Genomic DNA, 25,684 nt, shown 5'->3' with positions numbered 1-25,684 from the left:
TGAGAAAACTAGTACACAACATATATGGTAATAAATTATTACTTTTTACTATCTATATGGTAATATAAATTATTCCATTTCTTCTTAATATATATTTAAATTATGTAAGAAAATTATATGATACCGGGCTATCGAGCTAAAATTGAGTGAATCGGTGTTACCTCAAGATCAGCTCGTTTCTCGATCAAGCTACATACAGTGTTCATACTCAGCTCATATCTTTTCGAGTCGATCTTGAGTTGAGCCAAAATACGAGACGATTTCGTGCCGCTCACGAGCCTTGAGTTTTTCTTGCAGCCCTACACCCGGGGGAGTCACCTCTCGGGCGGTTGTTGGGGTGGTACATGGGTTGGCACAACCGCCCCCATGCGCCAGGCCTGACCACGGCTTCGAGAGGGTACAACCACTTGAGACACGGTTGCATCGGTTATTACAAGAATAACCAGAACAAATGCTTGGCCATCGCTCGTGGACAGCTGTCAACCCCGAGGAATCACCCCTCACGTGGTACTTGGACCAGTACTGTGACGCCCGGATAATTAAGCTACAGTAATCCCCTGCTAATGATGCCTTGTCATCACTTTTACTGTTGCTAGGTCCCACGTTGGTCCAAACCAATTCAAATTAAATTCCAAAATTTAAATTTCTCAAACATGCAAATTAAAATGTTCAAATAGTGGAAAATATTCCATAACTAATTATGGTGATGACCCAACACTTTTTTTAAAGTATTTAAATGCCCTTTAGTGAATATAGCAGTGGCTATAATAATTAATTAAATGCCCTTTATAATTTATAAAATATCAAACTATTTAAATTGCGAGTGAAACCTTTTGTGTCAGTGGGTTATTTTGTAACTCAATTTATGGAGACAGTTGTATATTTTAGTAAAACTATTTTGCTAACTAAAATAAAAGAAACAAGAAAAGTTTTAAAAAGTAAAACAAAATAAACAAACAAAAAAAGAATCCCCCCTGACTCCCGCTGGGCCTAGCCCACCAGACCGACCCAGCCGGCCCATCTTGCCCTCTCGGTCGCTCGCCCTCCCTTCCTGTTCCTCTGTCTCGACCACAACAGGGACGTGCTCCCGCCCAACCACCTCCTCGGCGCGCCGACGCCAGGAGGGGATAAGGACGTCCGCTCTCATCCACTCCATTCCCCTCGCTCTCTCCCTCTCGACCACGCGCTCGTTCCCCTCCTCAGCTCCCCTTCGCCGCTGCCTCATCACCGTCGCGGCAACCCTCGTCGCCTTCGGGCGGGAGGACGTCCAGGAGGTCCGCGGCGGCCGGCTTCGTCCGTCCCGGGCATCAGCTCAACCGGGGCGGTTCATGCGCTCGCCATCGTCGTCCTCTGCATCGTCCACGACCACAGGACGAGCTGGGCACCTACTCTTCATCCGGATCGAGCGCTTCTTCTTCGTCCGGCTGTTGACGCCATTGCCGGAATTCGAAGCCCCTGCAGCTCCTAAACCGTACACCGAGCCTCCTTGTGCTCCTCGGTGAGCTCCTCTTCCGAATCCCCCCTTTCCCGGTCTCTATCCGCGCCGAATGTCGCCGCTGCTCGCCATAGTCGGAGCTTCGCGTCCGCGTACACGCTCACATGCTCCTGCTGCTCGTGGTTGTGCTGCTATTGCTGTTGCCGTGTAGCTGCTGTTGGTCCTACTGTGATGCTGCTCCACCACCGCGGCCCGCGCCCTGCTCCGCGCCGCGCCGCCCGCCGCTGCGCCCGCGGCCGACTCTACTCGGCCCTCCACTCGTCCCTCCCTTGCTTGTCGGCCCCACCGCCCACTGCCCGCAGGCGCAACGCTGCCCTGCGACGCTCGCTTCGCCTCGCCGTTGCCCCGCGTGCGACCTCACTCCCCTGCCGACTGCTGCTGCTGCACTTGCTCCGCCGCGCCGCCCCTGCCCTGGAGCTCCGCTCCCAGCGCACCGCCGCCCCTGGCCGCGACCCACACCGCGCCGGCCGCACGCAACGCGCGCCGTCCCGCGCTCTCCGTGCACTGCATCGCCTGCGCCACGCCACTGCCAATGCGCTGCTATGCTACACTGCTATAGTAACATTCAGTTACTGTAGCTAGTGCTAGCTTTTCTAATTTGACATTGTCTGGCCCTCTGTACAGCCTCTAAACAACGTCTAATCAGCGGTTAACATGGTTAAAATTAATATGAGTAGAAATTATACTTGACAAACTTCATTTTATTCCACTGGACCAAATCCATTTGATGCATGAATTAATTCCTACGAAAATCACAAAATTCAATGTTCTGTTAATAGAAAAACTGAAAACAGTTTTATTTTCATAGCTACTTTAGAGCTGTTGATGATCAAGCAAATTAACTCTAACAGAGATGAAAGTGCTACTATCTTCTAGATCACAGAAAAATGCTCAAAATTGATATAAGGCACAAAATCATAGGAGGTACAGGTCCATAGTTGTAGCCTTTTGAAAACAGCTAAAAGATATTTAAAACTGGCGAATTCTCAGACTTGGCAAAATTTCAGGAATTTTTAGAATATTACTAAAACTTTAGAAAATCGTAAAAAATAATCAGTAACTCGGATGAAAAAGTTTTATACATGAAAGTTGCTCAGAACAACGAGACGAATCCGAGTACATGGTCCGTTCGTCCACCCCGCATCCCTAGCATAGCAAACATGCAACTTTCCCCCTCCGTTTCATCTGTCCGAAAATGCCAAGCTTCGGGAAAGCTTTCCCGGATGTTTTCCCCCTTCGCCGGTATTGTGTAGCACCGCATTAGAACACGTCTAGCTCTGCCTGTTGTCCTGTTATGCTCTTGCTTGCTATGTATTTACTGTTTCTTCCCCCTCTTCTCTCCGGTAGACCCCGAGACCGTTGTTGATGCCCCTGTGATCGACTACGTCATCGACAACCCTTCTTCCCTTTCAACGGAGCTTCCAGGCAAGCCCCCCCTTTGATCATCCCGATATCGCCCATTCCATTCTCTCATGCTTGCATTAGATTTTGCTACTGTATTTGATTGCTCCTATTCTGATGCATAGCCTGCTTTTATACCTGCTATTGTTACCTACCTGCTTCTCCTAAACTGCTTAGTATAGGTTGGTTAGTGATCCATCAGTGACCCCCACTTGTCCTTGTTGCCCCTGCTTCATCATCGACGACTCGATCTACGTGATCGACGACCAGAGCCCGACACCTCACATCATATCACGCCCCTTTTGTTGCTCAACTCTGCAGAGCTACTATCGAGTGCCAAGGGTGATCCCTCATAACGCACTCCTGATGATAATTCTGTAGTGTAGCTATTCGGTTGTGGTCATCGAGGGTGATTTCCTCTTTCACCATTCCCGATACGGCTCTGTCGTTCAACACCTCAAGTGTGAACCTCGAGGGTGGTCCCTCTTACGTTCACCTTGATGATTACATTGAGTGGAATCCTCCGAGGGTGATTCCTTGGGTTTTCTCTTTGATGTTTGGACACACAGATACCTTGACATTACTTGAGACCTTTGGGAAAGTCAGGCGGGCCAGGAGAGCACCCGCAAGATGGTTACGAGGCACGGCCGGGAAGCCAGGCAACCCTCGAGTGGGCTGGGCTTGCCCTTGCCGTATTTCCTTGAGACGGGGCGACGGGGTCACATTATCGTGAGTCTCTGCTCGTCTCCGCAAGCTAATAATACACTATGGTTTGGGTATTTGTTCTGAGTTGGCCTTTGGCCTTTACGCACTAACCACCACGCGAGAATATTTATGGGCCTCGACGTCGCAGTATCAGCCGAAGCTTTGTCAGACGTCCAGTTCAGCATTGCGGCACGGCTGGGCCGGCGCCATCCGGGCAGCCTGGATCCGCCCTGCGCGCAACGATCCGGAGTGCAACGTGCGATGGGCCCAGACCCCGGAGTGCTTAGGATGTAGACCGGCGGGGACCTCTCTGCTGAGCCTAGGTAGGGCTACGACGTGTTGATCTTCCGAGGCCGGGCATTGACCCAGAAAAGTGTGTCCGGCCAGAGTGATTGAGCGTGTTGGAAAACGTGGTGCACCCCTGCAGGGAAGATACATATTCGAATACCGTGTCCACGGTAATGGACGTTCAGACTTATATCTTGATCTAATACAACTAGAAATGGATACTTAAGTTATGTGGCTCCGGGATTGCTTTTTCGCAGGGAGTCGATGAAGGATCTCTGGGCATTATTGCTACAACATGCTTGTTAATATAAAATGCTATTCTTTACTCTTCTACATGCTGCAAGATGCTTGGAGCTGCTTGAAGATGCTAGTCTTTGATAGGCTAGGCCTTCCCCTCTATTCTGGCATTCTGCAGTTCAGTCCACAGATACAGCCCTTCCATTTGATACCAATGCATACTTAGTTTAGATCTGATGCTTGCGAGTACTTTGGATGAGTACTCATGATTGCTTTGCTCCCCCTTTTCCCCCCTTCTTTCTTCTTTCTGGTTGTTTCAACCAGATGGTGGATCCCTGGAGCCAGATGCCACCGCCGACGGATACTACTACATGGAGGCCACCGAAGACCAGGAGTAGTTAGGAGGTCCCAGGCAGGAGGCCTTGCCTCTTCGATCGTGTTGCTTTTGTGCTAGCCTTCTTAAGGCATCCTTGTCTAACTTATGTCTGTACTCAGATATTGTTACTTCCGCTGACTCTTGTGTATTGAACTTGTATTCGAGCCCTCGAGGCCCCTGGCTTGTAATATGAAGCTTGTATTATTTCATTTTGTGTCTAGAGTTGTGTTGTGATATCTTCCCGTGAGTCCCTGATCTTGGCCGTACATATTTGCGTGCATGATTAGTGTACGGTTGAATCGAGAGCGTCACAAGTACATGGTCCGGTGGTACCGCTCCAGGAAGGAGCGGTACAACCGCTTATGTACACAATACAACCGCTTATGTACGTGATACAACGCTTATGTATTGGTTGTGATTGTAGTTATCCACTCCACAGAGGGAGCGGTACAACCGCTTGGTTAGTTTTTGCACTTGTTAGATTTGAAGTCTCCTCGGAACAACTAGGAAGGCTAGTGTGGGTGCAACATTAATTTTGTGTACATGATTTGATTCTACCCTTGCCTCCTGGTGCAGAACCTCTTTTAGTAGTACCAGTTTCCTACGACCAAAGAAATAAACGCATCTAAAATGTCGTCTCCCATCTTTTCCTTCCAGAGGGGTAAAGAACCGTCTTGTGCCATGTAGATATACCTGAGTAGCTCAAGCACATGATCATGCCGCTAATTGCGTTGTTATCAAAGCCAAAACACTTAGCGGAAAATTCACCACGCCCACTCCCAACCACTCCCCGTCACCAATCAAAATTGTGGATCCACGCCGCCACGCACAGCTCGAGCCCACGGTCGCGGCGGTGCTTCCTCCTCTCAAAGCGGAGCTTTACTCTTCCCCGACTTCCCACCGCCGCTGCTGCCGTAGAGGTAATACCTCGACGTGAAGTAGCAAGTGTGGGGGACGTGCGTTGCGGAGATCACCGACCGTGAAATCCACAGGAAGATTTAGATTGGATCATTCCAATTGGTGGTGTAGGCGACGCGGGAGTACCACATGATGTCGGTGCGCCTCCATGACACAGTTCGACTTCCCCGATGGCCCACCGCAATTGGCTCCCGTCAACCCCCGGGTGGCCACCGTACGGAGATGCGGGAAGACCTGGAGGCCCGTGAGCACCTTGAGGCGGAGCAAGCCGGCGAGGCGTATATGAGAGAGCTTTGCCGCTTGTACCTAGACCGTGTCGAGGAGGAGCGGCGGTTGTATGAGTTGTACAAGTCCGATGTGGCGCCTGTCATTTATATTTGCTCCAGCGACGACTCCGGCTCCAACAGCGACGGAGATGGCAACAACGGTGGTGATGGAACGGGCCAGGGCGGTGCCGGCGAAAAGGACCAAGGCGGTGCTGGCAGAGCGGGCGAGGAGACCATGACCGAATCGGAATGGGAGAGGTTGATAAACAAGAGCGATAACGAGTAGTTTCTTTAATTTTTACGCAATCTTGTTTAAATTTTGTCTAAGTTACGTAAAATAGTTTATGCAACTCGTTGAATCAAGTTTGATGAAGGAGTTTGAATGAAATTTGCACCAAATTTGTGCTTTTTTCAGGAGTTAAGTATAAGGGTTCGGTTAGAAACCATGCTTTTCTCAAGGAGCAAAAATATTCCTTCAAAGAATACTCAACCATTTACTCCTCTAAATTGTAGGAGATCGGTTAGTGATGCTCTCATACTTGGGATACTTGGGGATCACGAATTCACGATAATCAACGGGGCTGGAAAAGTAAAGAGGTGGGATGACATGAATTCTTAGTTCCGTGTCTACTTCCAAGCATCTGTCGATCTGATGCCGCAGATTATGCAGGCTAGCATCTTGACATGTTAGTGCCTACAATGAAATTCCTCTAAAATTCGTCCATGTCAAACAGGCCTTCGTTGTTTATAGCTTTCAGCAACCGGATAGGAGCCCCTAATAAGCTGTAAACAGACCGCCAGTTCACTCACATGGCCGGCTGCTAATGCTCTGACTTCGAATTATATAAGTTTTTCAAAGATGCGATCTAGGACAAGTTCTTGAATCAAAAGAAGTACAAGCGCGCCATGTTGCAGTGGCCAGTAGGCACGAGCCGACGACTTTCCTCCATCGACAAACCCCATCATAATCTGGTCTATAAAAGGGCGACATTTAGAGCCATGCATATCCAGCAGCAAAGGCCAAACCCATCAGACCATGTCGACACCGAGAGCTCCTCCGAGCCTGGCCACGGCGGCGACGGCTATCCTGGCCGTCCTGGCGGCGGCGCTCGTCACCACGGGAGCTCGCGCGCAAATGTGCGGCGCGCAGGCCAACGGCGCCAAGTGCGCGAACTGCCTCTGCTGCAGCCGCTTCGGGTTCTGCGGCAGCACGGCCGACTACTGCGGCGCCGGCTGCCAGACCCAGTGCAGCGGCTGCGGCAACACTCCTACCGGCGCCAAGGCCGTGGCGTCCATCGTGTCCAGGGCCCTCTTCGAGCGGCTCCTCCTACACCGCAATGACGCGTCGTGCCTGGCCCGCGGGTTCTACACGTACGACGCGTTCCTCGCGGCTGCCGCGGCGTTCCCTGCCTTCGCCGGCACGACGTTCAGCACCAACACGCGGAAGCGGGAGGTGGCCGCGTTCCTGGGCCAGACATCCCACGAGACCACCGGCGGGTGGCCGACGGCGCCCGACGGCCCCTACTCGTGGGGCTACTGCTTCAAGCAGGAGAGGAACCCGCCGTCCAACTACTGCGAACCCAGGGAGGAGTGGCCGTGCGCGCCCGACAAGCAGTACTATGGCCGCGGCCCCATCCAGCTCTCCTACAACTACAACTACGGACCGGCGGGCCGCGCGATCGGCGAGGGCCTGCTGAACCAGCCGGAGTTGGTGGAGACAGACCCGGTGGTCTCATTCAAGACGGCCCTATGGTTCTGGATGACCCCGCGGGGTAACAAGCCGTCGTCCCACGCCGTGATCACGGGGCAGTGGAGGCCGACGCTCGCAGACTTGGCCGCCGGCCGGTTTCCCGGATACGGCGTGATCACCAACATCATCAACGGCGGGCTCGAGTGCGGGATCGGGCAGGACTCACGGGTAGCCGACCGGATCGGGTTCTACAAGCGCTACTGTAATGTTCTCGGTGTCAGCTACGGGAGCAACCTGGATTGCTACAGGCAGAGGCCATTCACTAGCTGAGAAATCAGCTTCTCAGTTGGGCTCGTGGGTGACAACTGGTCACTCGCGACGGGTCCATAAGGGCCCAGCTGGCTTCCTTAATTTCTCTCATTATTTTGGAGACCTAAATGTTTTCCATTTTTCACGGAGGCGGAAAAAAATATCCTAGATCCTCATTCTGAGGACTTATCATGTTGGATCCACCATCTCCAACCATACAAATCATCGTTATCGTCGTCACCAACAAAAGGCATTGTGGGGTGCATCTTCATCTGCACCATCTTCACAAACAGCACCGTCTACATCTTTCAATGTCACCCCCATGTGTTAGTTTATGTATGTTAGTTGATGCTTTATGTTTTATTGGTATGAGATCCAAATTTTCAGATTGCTATTCATACTCAAATGCTCCCACACATGTTTATGATGTGACTTGCGAGTAGTACATTACATTCTTAAATCTTAAGGACATATGAAACATATGCTATAAATCCTAAACTCGATCGGGGAATGATTCCTTGAAACTCATGCCAACCTATGATGCCGCTGTATTCGAGGTTTGTAATTGATTAAAAAAATATTTGTGGATTTAAAAGTATCTGAACTGGTCATTGTTTAAAATTCTATGCTCCATAGGAATGTTGGTTCTCAGTGCATTGGGGCTTTGGGGGTCGCCCGTGTGCCTACCTTTACGCTGGTATTTTGCATGTTTAGGTCATTTCGGCTGTTCGTCATGGTGTCCGGAGCTCCTAATTGGCGCGTTTTGTGCCTGTTAACGAGCTGGCGCTTGCACCGTCGCTGGTATATGGGCCAGCCCAAGGGCGCGCTCGTTCGCTCGAAAAAGCAAACACCTAACTGTCGCTACTACTGAACGACCGCTCGCTTGCTCGATTTTTTTTTCAACAAAGTCCAAAAGAAAGCAACAAATTCAAAAAAATGAATTCAAAAGTTCATGCATTTGATGTTTTTTAAATTTCATGATTTCCAAAAAATAGGTTTCACAAACATGGGACAAAGTTCATCAAATTTGAAAAAAATTCAAATTAAAAAAACAATGATTTTAGAAAAACTCATCGATCTTGAAAAAAATCACAAATTTCAAAAAATAGTTCATCGATTTTTTTAAAAAATCACCATTTATTAGAAAAGTTCATCAATTTTGGGAAAAAATTAAAAAAATTTAAAAATAGTCATCGATTTTGGAAAAAGTCAACAATATTAAAAAATAGAAGATAAACTTTAAAAAAGTTGATCGATTCTGAAAAGTGTTCATAGATTTTTTTTAAGGTTTCATCGAATTTAAAACAATTCATGCATTTTGAAACATAAAATGGAAAAAAAAGGAAAAGGAAAAGAATACAGAATAAAGAAAAGAGAGAAAAATAGAAAAGAAACAAAACAAACAAAACCGGTCATCAAAATGGAAAAAAAGGGAGAAGGTTCTGGAAGCTTTCCAAAACCAGGAAAAGTTCTCTCCCGTTGCACCCTAGATGGGCCAGCTCCATGTAAGAGTGCCTTTAGCACCAAGGCGCCGAATAGAAAATGCTTGCTCTTTGTTACTTATCGTTGTGTGCGTTGTTTGCTTGTGGTTAGTTGGTTTTGCGGCTACAAACAAGCTCGCCTAACCTCCACCCATCGCCACCGAGACTAAAGTGCGTAACAACACTAGAGCCACACACCGACCAATTCCACCTTCCTCTCAAACTAAAATACCGACTAAAACAGCAAGCCAAGTTGTTACACCCAAAAAAAAATTAAGCCCGGCACAACACATATATAACCAAATTGAAACAACCCGCCATGATAATCAAGACTCTGGGAACTCATGTCCTGCGTGTTACACGCTGGATTGCAAGTTTCTATGTCGCGCCCCATGCATCACTATGTGTGTACTACGCTAGCGATTTTTTTTCTTGATCGGTTTTTAAGCAGAGTTACTCCTTTGGTCCTTTTTTATTAATACTTCATTTCATAACATTCAAGAATTTTAGTTTTTGGTGAATTAAATAAAGAAAATTTTGAAAATGTTTATGAATTTACAAAATAATAGTGAATATAAAGCTGTTCATGATTATGAAAAAATATTGATAAGTTTTTTTAATAACGAGTTTCAAATTTTTATGAATTTCCAAAAAGGTCACAAGTTGAAGAGTCTTCAAGGATTTAAAAAAATTGTGAATGTTTTTTCATGAATATGAAAAATCAGGAATTTTCAAAGATATTCATGAATACTAGAAAACTATTAATAATTTGATGTTTTTGAATTTCAGCAAATGTTTATAAATTTCATGTATGTTCCCAAATTTCCAAAAATATTCATAAATTTAAAAATATTCATGATTTAAGAAAAATAAGAATAAAAGAAAAATAGGAGAACAAATATAAAAACATGAAAATAAAAGTGAACATAAAAAAACTAGTGGTGGAAAAAATCCGAATGGAACCTTCACAAAATTGAAAGGGCCGTCCTACATGGTCAGCCTGATAGCACTTGTAGGGTTGTCAATGTTTGCTTGACTTGCTCTGTAGTATGACTGGAATATCAATTCACATAATAACCTTTGGAATAAAAAAAATTATATGTGACTTTGTTCCCTAAATGGAAAATATAATAAGGACCATATTAAAGTAACAGAAATATGTATGTAAAAAATAATATAAATCATATAAAAATTTATGTGGGCCAATCAGTAAATTGCTCCACGTAATATATGTGATTTTCTCCGAAAGAAAGTGAAAACTATAATAAGGTTAATATTTTGACAAAAAAGTTAGGCCTATCTATGTACATGCATGTCATATAAATATTTCACACTACTAGTTAAATATGTTCCGACATTCCTAAAAAATTGTCTATTGTCGTTCAACAGCATTGACATATATCATTTAAGGTGTTCAAGTGAGTCATACAATTGTTTCAATACATCTTATAAATCGTCCATATGTTTCAAAAACTTGTGTGTTTCAATGTTTTGGAATATGGTCAGGTATGTTGTAGAATGTTCTCTTAACTCTTGAGTTGTGCATTGTTCCAAACGATGAAAATGATGTATTTGTTCGCGCGCACACAAAAACCAACAAATAATGAGAAGGAACAAAGTAAAAAAACACTTTGGGCCTTAGTATATGAAATCCTAGATTGACCAGATCTTGTATTTCGGATGTACGTGACCTCCTCCCACTAATTCCCCACCTCCCTCGTGTTTTTCGCCCTGGGCCTCCATTTCACCCTGTAACTTTCCAACCTTAACAAAATCCCCTAGATGTAGCATCTGAAATATATCACAGAAAGTGTTCGGTCTTAGAAATCCTCCATATATTTCAAAAGTTGCGTGTACCTCGGTGTTTTTGAAAATCTTCATGTATGCCATACAATTTTCAATAAACTCGTGAGTTGTTCCAATGTTTCAATAGATGAAAATGATTTATTTGCTAGCATATATATTATCTTTATCTTGATACATAAAAAATCAATATTTTAATTTAAAACAAAGAAGGAAAAACATGACAAATAGTTTGTTTGTTTGTTTTTTGAAAAAACAACAAAGATGAAAAGGGAACAAAGTAGGAAAAGAAAAGGAAATGGTACATGGATCCTCCAAATGGAAATTGCAAGGCTTACGAGAACGAGGATTACAGAAGGATGTATGCTCTTCCCACTCATACGTCTCAAACTTATCGATAATTTTTGTATGATTCATGCTACTTTCCTATCAATTCCAAAAACTTTGGGCATACTTTTTATCAACTTTTATCTGACTAACTTATTAATCCAGTGCCAGTGTCAGCTTTCGTTTTTGTTGTTTTTGGTATTTCAAGAAAATACAACAGAAAAGTCTGAGAAAAAATCAACAAACATAGTTCAGGAAGTTTCAATCCTTAGGTCATCCACTTGAGGCTCAACATGGTGTCCAAGAATATAAGTATGTAGTAGACATCAAGCTCTTTACTGGTGTCGTTACCAGGAAGGTGGGTGCTTGAAGGTATCTCTTTTAGATCCTGCAATTTTATCTTTTAGTTTCTTGTTCACTTGTTTTGCTTATGGAAGAAACAAAAAGAAAGTGCACTTGATTGTATTTAGAAATTTAATGTTCAGAGTATGGAATTAGAACATGGTTATGAATTATTGAAAGAAAAAAATATAAAAATGTTATTGATGTAAGTTCTTTGAATATTAATCAAGATATAATTTTTGAAGAAAGAAAGAAAAGAAAAGTTATTAGTATGTATTCTATGAATATCAATTATGCTAATGACATGAAAAGCATAAGCTTGGGGAGGATAAATTTGAAAACCGCTTTGCTACTGATGACTATTCTTATGCTATTTCTATCACTTATGATGAAAATTTGGAAAACTTTAAGCTTGGGGATGTTATGTTTGAAAATCCTTTTGGTATTGACATGAAAAATCCTAAGCTTCGGGATGATAGGTTTGAAAGTCCTTTTGCTAGTGAGCATGCTGAGTCTGAAATATGTTTTCTAGTAAGAATGAGGATTACATGTTTGAAGAAGTTTATGCTATTGAGAATCCTAATGATTATCCTCTTGCTTGTGATAATGAATGTGAAACAATGAATGAATATGATCTTTTGAGACCTCCTAATCCTAGCTTAGAGAAGAAATTTATTAAGATGATAATACACCTCCTACACCTAGTTATGATGATTGCAATATTATTAAAAGTGGGTTTAGAGAGGTCATGATGGTAGGTAGTAATGGTATTCATTTTAAGTAGTGTAGATTCCACAATTTTTTAGGGTGTTTCAATTGATTGTGATGAGAACAAAATTGTTACCTATGATGATTACTATGTAATTCTTATTCTTTAAAAGATAATGGTAATCATCTTTATGAAACTTTTCATAATTATGAGGAGAAATACACCCCCTCCCCCCCCCCCACACACACAACCTGAACACTACCATTTTATGTTCATGAAAAGTTTCATATATTTTGTAAAGGTTGATGAATTTAGAAAACAATACTAAATTAAAATTGTTCACGAATATGAACAAATTTCCGGAATTTTTAAAGAGTTCATGAGTTTTAAAAATGTTTACTAATTTTAAAAATGGTCATGAATTTAAAAATATTTAAGTATTTGAAAATTGTTCATGAGTATGAAAAATCTCGAAATTTAAAAATGTTCATGAATTCTAGAAATTTGTTCACAATTCTTTTGTGAATTTTAATAAATGTCCACGAATTTGAACTATGTTCCCAAATTTCAAAAAATACCCATAAATTTGAAAAATATTCATGAGTTAGAAAATATAAAGAAAAGAGGAAAAGGTAAATATGTAGAAAAATGAACAGGAAAAATTGACAATAAAAAAATAGTGGACAGAAAAAACCAAAATGGGACCTTTCCAACACTGAAAGGACCTTCCAACATGGCCGTCCTAATAGCCACCACGGGGGTGTCAGTGTTTGCTCGACCGCCTCTATGGTATGGGTGGAATATGAATTGGCATAATAAGTTTTGGAATGATAAAAGATTTCAGTTCCACAAACGAAGAACGACACCGCAAAGATTGCATGACCCTCTTGTAGAATTTATGTGGGCTTCTCCAGCCAACGACCCACCTAATATGTGGCTGATTCTAAAAAAGACTAATATGTGGCTTTGTTCCCTAAATTGAGAATATGGTAAGGAGCATACTTAAAGTAACAAAAATATGTTTGTAATAGACTAATACAAATCATACAAAAAAAATATGTGGGACGGTCTGTTAATATATGTGACTTTCTTCTAAAAGATGAGTACTATAATAAGGTCTATATTTTGAAATAAAGTTAGTTGTATGCATGTACAAATGTTCATGCATGTCAAATAAATATTTCACACTACTAGTTAAACTAGGTGATTTCCTCGTGTGTTGCAACAAGAATTTAAAGATTAATTTTAGATGGATTATGTGTGTTCAAATGCTACCATTTTCATAATGTAGATATATTTCATACTTGCCCTGTGTGTGAAAAAAGAGTATGCATGTTGTTTGCTCCGGCCGGACACAATGTGAATTGTTCATGGGGATGCTGAACACGGAAACGAGAAAAGAGAAAAAAATGATAACAAAGAAAATGGCATAATGATCGAGCTGTTGGTTCACTTAGATGCCGATAAATCTCACTTCGGGTTTTGTTGATTATCGTGAAGCAAAAGGAATAACACGTGGTAACTACACATTCACTCGATAGTTATTCATATGGGTACAAGGGTCAATATGGATGTCCACGGTTGCGCTATTGATCGTTGAACGGAAGGAGTTCCGGTCATATCTATACTTTACCGAACCTGCTGGGTCACATGCTTAAGGGTCATAGATTTGTTGGGTGCTAGATGGATTAGGAGCTTGAGAGAAAATCACCAGAAAAGTTTCAGAGATGTTGAAAATGTTTCCGAGGAAGGATCGAAAGTGTTTCAGAGAAACCAAAAGTGTTTTTGAGAAAACTGGGGGACCAGAAAATGTTTCAAAGGAAATAAAATAAGCTATCGATAGTGTAGGAAGGATCTGAAATTTTTCGGAGCCTGCTGGAAATATTATTGGCGCCATGGGCCAGCACATACGCAAGGCCTATTGGATGGCTGCCCGCATGGGCCTTAGAGGCCCATTAGGTGGGCGCCCCCTTGCCTTGGCGCCCAAGCTTGCTTGGTCCGGCTAGGATTTGGGGGTGGGTCCACCCCTTGGTGCGTCGCCCTAGGGAGGAGGCAACCCTTGATCCAAGGGTTGACCCACTCTCTCTCATTCTCCAGCGAAAATTTCTGTTACGCCGCAAGGATCTCAAGTTCCCTTCCCCATCTGCATGAGGCTGAGGTCCAAGGTCATCGAGCAATCGTCAGCGTTCGTTCTCGTGCCTTTGCCGGTGGGTAGTTCTATGGCCAACGGACCGTGGTCCACGCCTGATATGGACTGCGGAGGCGCCGACTAGGGCCGTAAAAAGGGCGGGTCATTGGTTGTGGTTGCTGGCACAATCACCGTGGCCGGACCGTTGTTCCTGTTGGGGTTTGTTTTGGTAGTATCTGGTCCAGCTCCATCTTCGATGGCACTCGCTCCACCGCAGGCAAATGTGCTAAGTTCTCAAGTTGGTCACGAATGACGAAAGTGTACCCACCCACACCGACGACACCCACCAACAACCCGAGAAAACTGCCGCTACGTTGGTAACAAACTCATCGCCGACCACCGAATCGAAAGCTGCTGCTTTCGCCTTGACCACCCGCTGGACCTCAAGCGACAACAAGCACGAAAATGGTCGGCAAACAACCGGCGATGAATGGCGCGTACCTCCGCTGATAGCATCAATGTATAAGCAAGGGATGAAATCCCTGACGTCGGCGAGCAACAGCGCATGATCCGGTGGCGATGCGCCGGCAACTAACTCGAAACTGTCGCCGCTTGAGAAGATGGAAGGCGATAGAAATTGGTGGGGGGGATCAAGAGAAATGGAGAGTGGAGGAAAGAAGAGAGAGAAGTGGGGGAAGGGAGCAGTTCGCTGAAGCCCATGATGCAACGAACGATTAGGGAGTCTGACGTGGCGCCCTCGCTAGCTTCAAGATTTGTGTGGGAGAACCGAAGGTGACAGGGGCATTCACTAGAATGTGTCAAATATCTGACGGTAGCCCGATATCATTTCTGAAAGTCAAAAGGCCTTCGATATACGGGAAGAGCTTTTCTTTCCTCCCCTCGAAGGAAGAACAGACGCCCTTGCCGCCGCAAGGTGTCTCCACCGCCGCCGCCCTCTGGAGGCTCCCCTCCGCCGGCGGCCTCGGTCGTCAGTGGTGAGGGGGGTCGCCGGATCCACGCGTGTGGATCTTTTTTACTCTCGTAGTTTAGATTTATAGGTTGTTCATCGTCTTGCTTCGGCGGCGGCGAAGGCGGCGCTGAATAAAATTTCTTCAGATCCTAGTCCGGCGAGGCGATCGGTCTTATGGTTGGGGATGGATTTGGAAATCAGTTTGTTCAAGAAAGGATGGTGTGGCGGCGGCGACATCCTCGTGGTGGACCTGTGTCCTCGGGCTCCAGAGCTGCGACGGCGTTTGCTCCAGCGCCGGCGCGGAGCTTGGGAGGTAGTCCAGAAGCGGATGCAGATTGTGGTCTGCATCAGCGGCATCTGGAAGATGGTGGATCGTTTGCTAGGTTTGTGGTTCGTGGATGGCAGGTGTGGTTTTCTCCTCTAGCGTCTTAGTCGTGTGGGGGTGCCAGATCTAGAGTTCGATGGCGTGTCCGGGGTGTTGCCCCGCTCTGATTCGTTCAACGGTAATGGTTTCGCTTTTGGTGAGCCACCTTGGAGGTCCGCAAAGCTGCATATCAGCGATGGAGTCGCTTCGAGCTCGAGTGTGAAGATGATCTGTCATTTTTTCCTTTGGTGGCTGCTATGGTGGTTCCAGAGGCAGGTGAGAGCGTTGGTATCAAGTTGAGAGGTTTCTTCGGTCTAGATTGTAATTTTACTTCTTGGTTGTTGTTTCTATGTGCAAAGGCTAGCGTTTTGCTGTCTTTCAGTTTTGCCAGGTCGGTTTGTACGTGGCTTGTATTATGATCCTTATGATACTATAAAAAAGACATGTATTATCATGAAAAAAAGTCAAAAGGCCTCCGAGTTATACGGGACTTTATTAATTCTCGTCTAATCCAAGATTGATAAGCCTATTCCGTAGCGATATGTAATGCTGACGACCTGTTGGGCCACAACACCCGCAGAAAACGCAGCTCGGCCCCGGACAATGCACGCCAAGCATCATCCGCCGTCACCACCCCTCGGGCCGCACGCGCCTCCTGCGGGCTTCGGCAGCACACCACCGCACAGGAACGCGTGGCCGGGGCCGGGGCCTGGTAGTATTCATGGCTGCACGTTGTTGCATTCGGGGGAGCGTACGGTGGGCACCAGAGCGCGAGCAGCCGACGCGCACGGCACGAGATCGACAAGACTCGCCTGGGTCGCAGGCCGTGGGAGCCGGGCCGTCGCCCAGCAAACAGCCGGGGAGCGCGGAGCGGGCTGCACGCACGCCGGGGTGTCGTGCCCGAGCGGATCCCGGCACGGGCGGGCGCCGGCGTACATGGTGCCGGACCGACACACGCGGCCAACAGTGTCTGCCGTTGCCGTGCCTTACGACCGGAAGGCACGTACGTACGTACGGGTTCCCTGTGACCCGGCCGAGCGACTACAATAGAAAAGCAGCTTGTGATGCAAAAATAGAAAAACGAATCTGGGCCATTCAAGTGTAGGGATCCCATGCCACTTAATGTGCATTTTATGAAAACCCCCTTGCTAGTAGTTAGATGTCAAATAGATTTTTGCAGTAACCACCTTCACTTTTCATTCCAAACTTTTGGTTCTTACTCTATTGCCACATCTTCACATCGTTCATTCCTGCTCCCTCCCTTTGCACATACGTACTGCATGTCAAAGATATTTGAGCAAGTGAAAAAAATTAAGCCAGCCTCTACATGGCAAACTGGACCATCACAGGCACTAATATGTAAGTACGTTTAAGCTGAACCATCTCAGGCACAGGAAATTGTGTATACATGTTAAAATGGACCATTCTAGGCACAAATGCTTGACTGCATGTCAAACTGGACTATCCCCGCCACATTTTTTGGGTACATGTCAAACTAGAACATCCCAGGCATAACACAAGAAGGCATTCATATCAGGTTTCAATAACATGACAGGATCAACAAGAATTACTAGCGGAAATTGCATCAACTCTGGTACATGACGGGCACTGCTGAGTCTGAAGGAATATGATAATCATGGCTCGACAAGCATTGCCATTAAGAACTACATCAACGTTGCTATCTTGATGGCACACAACGGTTGCCTCCAGATGCAGTGTTTCCTGTTCATCGAGCTTCTGTCCTGGGAGAGATCATACATAACAAATATGATTCAGTTAGCGCAAGTCCATGTATGTGTCACGCATTCATACTTAAAACTTTTTAATCGTGGGCTGAGAAAATAAATATGATAAAATGATGTGTTGAACCCTCGAAGCCATTGGACCTTTTAATCACTTGAAACTGGTCACGAGTTCGACAAGAACAATATTAGCAGAGCCACTCCCTAATATAACGAGTGAACCTTGTACAAAGTATAATAATAGACACATAACAATGCCTATTCTTGACATTGTGAAGCATGATAGTCATTACTATACTTATCATAACATCATCACTATAGAACCTGGATCACATAAGAGGCACAACCTACAACCGCAGTTCTTCAATAGTTTCGCCAAAAAAGGGAATAGTTCTTATCCGGTCTGCAACTTGTGCATCATAATACTTGTGGTCAACAATTTGTAGGAGTTATAGAATGTATGATGATCAATGTGTGTTAGTGAAAACCGACATTGAGGACTAACAACAAGAAATCAGTTATCACGGCTCATGGAGCCCGAAATCATTTATCTTTCAAACAACAGGCAAGAACCTTGCTTTTCTGGTGACTCACAACTCATAATAAGGTCTCAAAGCTGCAGGAAAATGTGAAATGCGGGTCCAATATTTTTCCCTTAGCAAGGGTTATTAATGTGCATCATACAACTGACATCAGTTGGGTTTCGAGGATTATTATGTGCACCGTTATACAAATAAATCTCCAAACGAAAAACTCTACTTGCCCACAATGGATGCAATGAATGCATATTGTGACGAGAAAATGGAACAACGACAGATACTAATATTTTCAGTGAAATGTCCTAAACTTCAAATCGAAGATTATCTACCCGTCATCAACCTACCAACTTGGTTCTCCGGACTACTTAACAGTGAAACAGAACTACCAATATAGACTTTCAAACCACCACAAACAGTAGCAATAATCATCAAATGAAGCTACCAATATGCATCATCCACACATGAGCGTGTTTGACATGAACAAGTACAAGAAAATAGAACTGTAGAGATGCAGCATAAATCAACTAGCTAATAAAATTGAGGTGGAGCATAAATGTACTAGCTAAATCAAGTTAGCAACTATTTACCAGGGAAATTAATCATTGTGATGACGCCTTGTAGGTCTGCACCATGTCACACAGGCTGGTTCGGAAGGAGCCAAGGAGCCCACCACCTATGGCAACAGTCTGTGTGTCAGAATATATACTAGGACACTTCCAATTGTTGACCCTGAGTATTCGAAGCACAAATTGTTGACCCTTAATGCCACCATTTTTGGAAATCATAATGGACACTTCTAATTATTCTCTGTTAAACCGGAGCAATTTCAGCGTTGAATCATATATACATGAATCCAAATTTTGATATGCTGATAAATGGACAATATTCATTTTATTTTTGCCTAGCATAATCAAGTTGCTTTCTTTCCAACTTTTCAAGCTATTGAATCTGTATACGGAACTGCGAGTATTAATTTGTTAAGGAATCTGATACAAACAAACTGATGAGTGGAATTCTCTAAATCCATTAGCCAAAAATACTGACAACGCATCCTTAACATGCTTCAGAATCAATGTTATGTCTACACTCACAGATTAACGAACAACAAGCTAAAACATAGCTTCAGCTTTGGACTGTGCATAGCGGCAAAGAAATGGCTCCAAATTAACATCAAAATGGCTTCAGATTAGCATCAGCCTGCATCAAAGTAGTGATATAATCTGTTATTTACGGCAAAGAAAATGACAGTACATAGCAGCGGCATGGTGAGAAAGCAGGGGAGAGGTGGCCACCTTGCAGCTTGGGCGCGGACAGGGTGAGCTCATTCTCGCCGTAGATGCGTCGGAGGCGGGCACGGCGAATGCCACGCAGTGCCTCCTAGGCACCTACACGAGCGGGGCGCAGCCCCCCGTGGAGTTCACCGTCGTGACGGCGGCCAGTTGCCGCTCGAATATCTGGAGCGTGATTCCGGTGTCGGCCAGTAAGAGGAATCAGGTGGCCTTGAGTAAGAGTAGCTAGGAAGGGGAAGGAAGAGGCGCTTGGCACCGGATCTGAAGCGCCGCCGCCGTCTGGAAGCAACAGGGGAGATGGGAGAGGGGTGGCCGTCGTTTGATGGCACATTCAGAAGCAAATTCGGTAGAAACGAAGGTCCTTTTTGAACAGAAGCACGCATTTGTGTGTACACATTCCCACCAGTTGAATCTGTGCCATCCGTCATCAATCGAGTGGTCCAGCTTTGAGTTTTCTATTTTTGCACCACAAGCTGCTTTTCTATACTAGTCGCCCCCAATCCAACAGTGTAAATATTGTCAAGGACAGCCAGCGATTCCGGTACGAAACTGAAGCTGCATCAAACATGAGGATCCCGGGGCACTGACGAGTCCGTGACTACACGAGCCCGAGCAAAGAGAACCCCAGAAAGCAAGAAAGTTCAGAGTTCAGACACGCGGCCAAGTCACATGAACACGAAGGTCGAACATTTTGGTTTGATGAAAGTTAGGAGGTCTGGAGACAGGAGCTACCACTACCCATCCAGCTCCGATCAGCGGCGGCTCTCCGCCGGACCGGCGGCAACGCTGCTGCTGCCGTGCCATGGCTCGGATACTACAAAAACCCTTCGTCCCAGACGCAGCTGGAGAAGGAACCACGAGAGCCCAGGCAGATGCATGCATGCGCCACTAAGCTACCAGCTATGGCTAATAAACCACCTTACAGTTCCTTGCTAACGCAGCTACTAATGCTAAGTAACCAGCCCTAGTTAAACGATCTTGCTATCTCCTCGTGGATGCAGCACCAAAAGGACGACGCTGTAGTCGAGCAAGTCAGTCTCACGCGTCGGCCCACGCGGCGAACACTGGCATGTGCGCCACCGAGACGCCGGGCCTGGCCGGAGCCGGCGATGAGACCCAGGTGCCCATGGGCAGCGAGCTCGCCAGCTTCGGCGCCGCGGGCCGGGCGAATAGCATGGCCAGGCCGCCTCCCTGGTCCGGGCTCTGCTCCCGGGAGTTGCTCAGGCTCGTGGCCAGCGACGACGCGCCCGACATGCGGTTGCCCTGCCCCTGCTGAGCACCAGCCGCGTCGCCGTCCACGGACACCACGCCGCGCAGCAGCGAGAAGGACTCGCTCGACAGGAGGTCCAGGTGGTGGCGGCTCTGATCGTCCGTGGTCACCGCCGCAGGCTGCCTCCAGTAATCCGCGGCGCTGCCGGCCTGCACGAGGGCGGCCGCCGCGCTGGCCACCACGGCGGCGCTCTCGTCGGGGCCGTCCTTCCTGCGCCGCACCTGGTCGCCGGGGAGCAGCGTGCTGCTCTCCATGATCTTGTCCACGTCGTACCGGTTGATGTCGAAGTTGGTGACTGCGTTGAGGCCGCGGAACTTGATCGCCGCCACGTCGTACGCCTCCGCCGCGTCCGCCTCCGCGCCTGCACGCACGCAACAAACAAACACGCATCCGACGATCAAACACACAAACACGCAGCTTCAAACAGCAGCCGAGCTTTTCCCGGCGGTCAAAGCACAGGAGAGGAGCCGAGCGCGAAAGCGACGAGAGCATGCATCATGCACGCACAGAGCCGGCCAGCCTTATGAGAAAGGCGAGCAACGCAAAAACGCAAACCCACTACGGCTGGGGACGGCCTCCCTCGCTCCTCCCTCGCACGCGCAAAAGTGCGGCCAAAAGCATGCAAAGAATCGGCAGAGCGATGCTACGTTCATTCTTTCGGGAGGACCAGGGCGCGCAGGGGCATCATGGAGCTACATCAGAGGTTATGATCATTGCGACAGGACGCCCTGCGTCCTTAAACCGTGACAAGCCTCTGCAGCCTTATTTCGCTGCTGCGGCGACAACGAACTGGTTGCTGCTGTCACATTCGTGAATCGGTGATCATGATGATGCATGCTGCAGATTTGTATCTTGTAGCGAGATTGCAAGATTGCAGTCTCAGAGGAACCTGATTAATGGCGGCAATAGGGGGAGCAAGAGCTAGCTGGGGATGGGCACGTACTGAATGTGCCGAGGTAGAGGTCCTTGTTGCCGGAGACGCGGCCGATGCGCGCCTGCCACCGCCCCTGCTGGTGGTGCCTGGTGACTCCCCGGTACATCGAAGCGCCGCGCGAGAACCCGCTGCTCTTCCTGCACCAATGGCGGCCGCGGCGTGAGTGTCTGTCCACACCATGCGAACGAGTGCAAAATTCTCTCAAGGTTCAGGCAAACATGTCTATGTGTGTACCTTCTGAGGTGAGCCACATACTCCTGCCTGGTCATGTTCTTCATCACCTCCAGCTCCTCCTGGTAGTCCTCCACCTGCACTCACACACGCACGCAAACAATGGTCATAATCACTGGCTACATTGTGATCACAAGCAAGCAAGCAATGTACACCGGAGATGGATCGAGAGGGAGGTGATCGCCGTACCGGGAAGTTGATGTGCGTGGACGCGCCCCAGTACTTGAGCGCCGCCAGGTCATACGCCCTCGCCGCCTTCTCCTCCATGTCATACCCACCTGCCCAAATCAACAAGTTCTTTTAGTTTTAGGCACAAGCACTAGCATTTGTACTGAGTGATCCCAGCAAGATTAAGCAAAGTGAATGTGCTAGGTAGGAGCATCACTCCCAGTGCTACTCACCAAGATAAACTGAAGACGGAGACGAGAAGAAGCACGATCGATCCCCGGGCAAAAGGTCCAGCAAAGGACATGCAAAGAGCAGTTCATTAGTTAGCACTTGGAAGTGCAATCACATCACTACTTAGGAGTACTACTACTAGTACGTAGTACGTACTGCCACTAACTAAAATGGTATACTAGGGGCAAAGTGCTACCACTACTAGTACTAGTTAGGGAGCTTGATTGATTAAGGTTGGAGGTTGGAAGTACCTTGCCGGCCTTTCCTGGTCTGGCCTTCCTTCCGGCAGCTGTTGTCCCAGAGGTGCGCCTCATACCTCCCCGTCCACCTATGCCTGCTTTTGCTAGCAAGCGAGGGTTAGCGCGAGGAGGAAGACGATGGCGGCAAATGACATGCAATGCGGTGATGGGTTGGGTTGGGGCGTGCGGCTACCTGGTGACGCCCCTGTACTTGGACGTGCGCTGGCCGAAGGTGTCGATGCACTTGCGGTGGACGACCGGCTGCTTGTTCTGCCCGGCGCCGGCGCCGCGCTTCTTGCTGGCCGCGGCCGCCTGGCCGACGCAGGCGTGGGCCTGTGCAGCCGCCTGCTGCATGGTCACGCAGCTGGACTGGGACCCGGAGCTCATGGACAGCGTCAGCGGGTGTACGTACCCACCGGGGTTGTCGTGGCCGGCCGCCACGATGGCGCCCCCGCCGTCCTCGCCGTTGCCGCCGTCCACGTCGTAGACGTCTCCGGCACGCGCCATCCAGCCGGCCGCTTCCATCGCGGCCGACGTGGCTGCAGCCTGCTCGTCCAGCAACGCCGCGTGGGCGTCGTAGTACATGTGGTGGCCACCGGAGCCAGGCATCATGGCGTACGGCAGCTGGTGCTGGCCGCCTCCAGCGTCGCCATGGCCGTGGCCGTGGCCGCCGTAGTAGTAGCCGGAGTTGTCCAGGGTCAGCGCCATGGCGGGACTCGCGCCCAGGAAGTCCTCGAGCTTCGGCGGCGCCGACACCCCCGCCCCTGCACAGACCGCAACCCCAACCAAGAAACATAAAGAGACGCGCGCAGCTAGAAGCCAAGAACTCAGGAAACCCAAGCTGTAGCAAAGTAAGAAGCGTAGTACTGTGCAGATATTTACCGTGGTGTTTCTGCTCGCTCCTCCGGAGCGCGTCGGCGAGGCAGAGGGAGCCGTCGGACCTGAGAGGCAGGGCGGAGATCCCGGAGTAGTACCCGCCGCTCGCGGCGCCGACATTGTCGCCGCCGCCGAAGTAGAAGGACATGGGGGAGGACGCGACCGCGTCAGGCTGGTAGTAGACCCCGCCGTGGTGCGCGTGGTGGTGGCCGGCCACGTCGACGATGCCGGCGCCGGCGGCCGCGTCCATGGCCACGTGAGGCGACAGCGAGAACCCCAGCCAGCCGCCAGCGCCGCCAGCGATGCTGGCCCCGCTCATGCTGTGGCCGCCGTTGGTCATCGGGCGGAGCGGATGGGAGCAAGGGCGCACGAGCACGACTGGGGATGAGGAGGCCGTGGTGGTCTCAAGATTCAAGAAGATCTAGCTTAGACGGGAATGAGATAATCAATCATTGGGGAGTACATGTCGCAATGATGCCGCTGCTCTCCATTGCTAGCTCAGCGGGTTTGAAGGGGGACTTTGGTCTGTGCGTGCGCGTGTGCGGTGCGGGGTATGCCCGGCTCAGCGCTTCTTGTACCCCGTGAGGAGCGCAGCGGAGCGGGGGCAAGAAGAGGGAGAGTCGGGGTGTGATCGGCGGATTGGACGACGGGGTGTACTGGGCTTGGCTTTTAACGTGTGTGCAAAGCGAATGAGTTGCTCTTGGTCTTGACCACGCGCGCACACACACACATTTTGCGAACAAGAAATAAAGAGGATATAAATGGTCGGATAGGCACCAGCACAACATTCTCCAACTAGGAGCTTGGGACAATGGGAAGTCAGCGAAATAGGTTCAAACTTGCGTTAGCAGTATTCGGTACAAAAGCCAGTTTGAAACGGAGGAAGATATTGGATAATGGCGGTTATCTAGGGCATGCGCTAATTATTGCACATCTAAATGACGCAATCAAAGTAGAAAGGAAAAGAAAAAAGACGAAAGCAAATGTTTGCATAAATCTCCGCGTAAAATCAATGACATGGGACTTAGATGTGCAATACTTAGGCATATTTCCATGTGCTTTAGCAAAACTGTTGGATATGTGTCGCGGGACTTTGTGGCAAGACACGTGATTTGCAAATTTTGCGGAACAATGTAGGCCTTGATGACCTAGGTACTGCTAACTATCTGCAACGCGGCTATGGGGCCCGCGCTACTGCTACTCACTGCCCGGCGCTACTGCTTTTATTTTCTATATATTTTCTTCTACGTATATATGTTGTATTTGTATAGGTTTTATTCAATAGTCTCTATATCATATCATACACATACAATAGTCTCATCAGCATCATGATCCAACACAAATGATGTCTCATCATCAGCTCGAAAATAGCGCATGCAACTACATGGTCATTACATACACATATTTCATCATCTATCTAACCTATGATATACAAGAGAAGAGCGATCACTATGAGCAAGAGCGGAATTATGTAGTAGTTCTTGAGGCGTCGATTCTGATTCATCTCTCGCGTTAGCGTGAACCTCAAGTAACTAGCTTCCGCTTCGCGTTAGCTATCAAACCCTCGCTGGCTGCCGCCCGAGAACCCTGATATTTGGGCTTGACAATTTGGTCACTCGTCGTACACTCATGGAACCCTCCCTATGTACACGGCATAGCACTTCTTGGCCATCAATGATCTATATCCCTGCATCATCATGAGGCGAATTCATTGATAATATGCAACATAATACATTTGAGCAACACGAAGAGAAAGAGTTAGCAAATACAAGCAACATATAGTAAATACAAATAACGAAGTTCATCGTATCCAAACTAATTAACTAGAGCAATGTACGCAAGTTGAGGAGGCCGGTTTACATCACAAAGTTTCGTCGTACAAAAATTCAAAGTTTCGTCGTACAGAAAGTAGTAACTAAACGGACACATTGTCATCGTCAATCACTCCGCCATGATGTTCCATCCGTCCAAATCCGGGAGGATACACCCTAGCTTTGCGAAAGGCTTCATGTCCAGACATTGTAGGGCTATGCGTGTTCGGACGTCATCCCGCGACACTGGGCCTTTGTAGAACATTCATGTTTTTTTTCGACAACCTCCTTCATGATGATCGTCGCAATTTCCTGCTGGATGTGACAGATTCTCAGCTTGGAGTCAAAGATCCGGCACGGTTCCTAAGCCTTCGGCCCATTTGCGGATATGGGCATCGCCGGAAGATGACATGCGAAGATGTTGCTGATCCCTCCTATATTCCAGCATGTGATGGATGACGTAGAATCCATCCTTCATACTACCCGTCGGTTGCTGGACGCACCAGAAGTCGGTCTTATGGTCGAAATACGACGCGTCGTTCTTT

At 47.5% G+C, this 25,684-nt stretch overlaps 2 protein-coding genes and 1 long non-coding RNA gene across 3 annotated transcripts; 2 read left to right on the top strand and 1 right to left on the bottom strand.

Moving 5' to 3' along the window:
* The first annotated feature begins 1,089 nt into the window (after positions 1-1,089).
* LOC141022160 (uncharacterized) lies at positions 1,090-4,733 on the top strand. Its single transcript, XR_012183179.1, has 3 exons — positions 1,090-1,498; positions 2,843-2,920; positions 4,451-4,733. It is a non-coding gene; the product is annotated as an uncharacterized lncRNA (long non-coding RNA).
* Positions 4,734-6,715: 1,982 nt separating this feature from the next.
* On the top strand, positions 6,716-9,551 carry LOC109741945 (chitinase 2-like). Its single transcript, XM_020301035.4, has one exon. The coding sequence runs from the start codon at positions 6,723-6,725 to the stop codon at positions 7,704-7,706; it is 984 nt and encodes a 327-aa protein (XP_020156624.1). The 5' UTR covers positions 6,716-6,722; the 3' UTR covers positions 7,707-9,551.
* Positions 9,552-17,196: 7,645 nt separating this feature from the next.
* Positions 17,197-23,989, bottom strand: LOC109741946 (AP2-like ethylene-responsive transcription factor CRL5). Its single transcript, XM_073498239.1, has 11 exons — positions 23,335-23,989; positions 22,646-23,216; positions 22,465-22,547; positions 22,216-22,224; positions 22,004-22,092; positions 21,818-21,891; positions 21,593-21,720; positions 19,383-21,010; positions 19,182-19,287; positions 18,678-18,763; positions 17,197-17,551 (listed from the first exon to the last, which is right to left on the bottom strand). Exons 1-8 carry the CDS (start codon positions 23,666-23,668, stop codon positions 20,418-20,420), a joined length of 1,881 nt encoding a protein of 626 aa, XP_073354340.1. The 5' UTR covers positions 23,669-23,989; the 3' UTR covers positions 17,197-17,551; positions 18,678-18,763; positions 19,182-19,287; positions 19,383-20,417.
* Between the last annotated feature and the right edge of the window lie 1,695 nt (positions 23,990-25,684).

This window comes from Aegilops tauschii, chromosome 5, assembly GCF_002575655.3.
Source record: "Aegilops tauschii subsp. strangulata cultivar AL8/78 chromosome 5, Aet v6.0, whole genome shotgun sequence".
NCBI classification, from domain to species: domain Eukaryota; kingdom Viridiplantae; phylum Streptophyta; class Magnoliopsida; order Poales; family Poaceae; genus Aegilops; species Aegilops tauschii.
Note: the sequence above shows the minus strand (reverse complement) of the source record. Positions and strands in the feature narration are given on the sequence as shown.

Excerpts from the sequence above, each read along its gene's own strand:
- LOC109741945 (XM_020301035.4), top strand. The coding sequence starts at position 6,723 with ATGTCGACACCGAGAGCTCCTCCGAGCCTGGCCACGGCGGCGACGGCT.
- LOC109741946 (XM_073498239.1), bottom strand. The coding sequence starts at position 23,668 with ATGACCAACGGCGGCCACAGCATGAGCGGGGCCAGCATCGCTGGCGGC. Across the intron at positions 22,548-22,645 it reads AAGTACAGGGGCGTCACCAG|GCATAGGTGGACGGGGAGGT; the intron begins GTAGCCGCACGC and ends TAGCAAAAGCAG. Across the intron at positions 21,721-21,817 it reads TATGTGGCTCACCTCAGAAG|GAAGAGCAGCGGGTTCTCGC; the intron begins GTACACACATAG and ends CCATTGGTGCAG.